Source organism: Myotis lucifugus, unplaced genomic scaffold, assembly GCF_000147115.1.
Source record: "Myotis lucifugus unplaced genomic scaffold, Myoluc2.0 scaffold_222, whole genome shotgun sequence".
Taxonomy (NCBI): domain Eukaryota; kingdom Metazoa; phylum Chordata; class Mammalia; order Chiroptera; family Vespertilionidae; genus Myotis; species Myotis lucifugus.
In genome coordinates, this window is record NW_005871270.1 from 1,620,349 (window position 1) to 1,621,352 (window position 1,004).

Sequence of the window (1,004 nt, forward strand, 5' to 3'; positions counted from 1 at the left end):
CCCCCCCCCCCCACGTCCCAGCGATCCCTACCGCTCAGGATCTTGGGCTGCAGCTCGCTGGTCTCCGGGATGGGTGGGGTCAACAGGTCCACGAGGCCGATGAGCAGCGCCTCGCACACGTCGTAGTTGACCAGGTCCTTGATCAGCTCGATGGCTGGGGGAGGGCAGAGGCGATGCAGAAGCCTGCCTCCAACACTCTCCACCCCCAGCCAGGAAGCAAAGAGCTCCTGGAACCACGTTGCTTTGCTTTACCTCATCCTCTTCGTTGACCTTTCCTGACCTTTCCTGGCCAGCACTGCACCGGGTGTGGGGAGAGCTGGGCAGAGGACACCTCGGTCCTGCCTTCTTGGAGCTCTTGGTTATAGCGGAGGAGGGGGAGCTCTCCCCCTACACCCCCACCAGCCATTAGCGGGGGTGGGGGGTGGGGGGCAGGGTTGGGTGATGAGCCCATCCATCCTGGAAGCTTGGAGGAACTCAGGAGGATTCATGCAGGAAGGAAGGGCTGGGTTTTCAAAGGGAGACAAGGGGTGAGGAGGAGACAGCAGGTGGGTGGGGATCTGTGGCAGAAAGTGAAAAAGGGGTGCAGGCAAGGTGGACAGCAGTTTGGAGAAACGTTCGTTTCTGATGGACCATTATCGAGCCCTTCTTTGCCTTGGTTGTGTGCTGAGGGCAGTGAGATTCGCTTTGCAATAACACTATGCCTGTTAACCCCATTTACACGGAGGAATGAGGCTCAGAGAGGTACGGCACTTTGCCTAAGGTACCACAGCTAGGAGGCGGTGGGAGCAACAGGAAGGAGAGATTTGGTTAGGAGGGAGGAGGCAATTAGAATGTACTGAAGGAGTTTTCTGTGGGTGTTTTCCAGTTATTCATTCCTCCCAACGTTCACTCAGCCTGTAGAATGCCTATTGTCACAGTATGGTAAGGAGCCTGTGAAAGGGGTCAGTAGGCTGTGGGCGTGCCTGGGGAGATATAGAGAGAGGAACCAGAGAGCAGAGCTGGAA

At 57.1% G+C, this 1,004-nt stretch overlaps 1 protein-coding gene across 1 annotated transcript in view; it reads right to left on the minus strand.

Annotated features, from left to right (window-relative positions):
* CUNH1orf228 (chromosome unknown C1orf228 homolog) overlaps nucleotides 1–1,004 on the minus strand; it is a 25,287-nt gene that overhangs the window by 1,145 nt on the left and 23,138 nt on the right. The window contains 1 exon segment of the mRNA XM_023761915.1: nucleotides 15–154. Coding sequence (XP_023617683.1) covers nucleotides 15–154 — 140 coding nt within the window.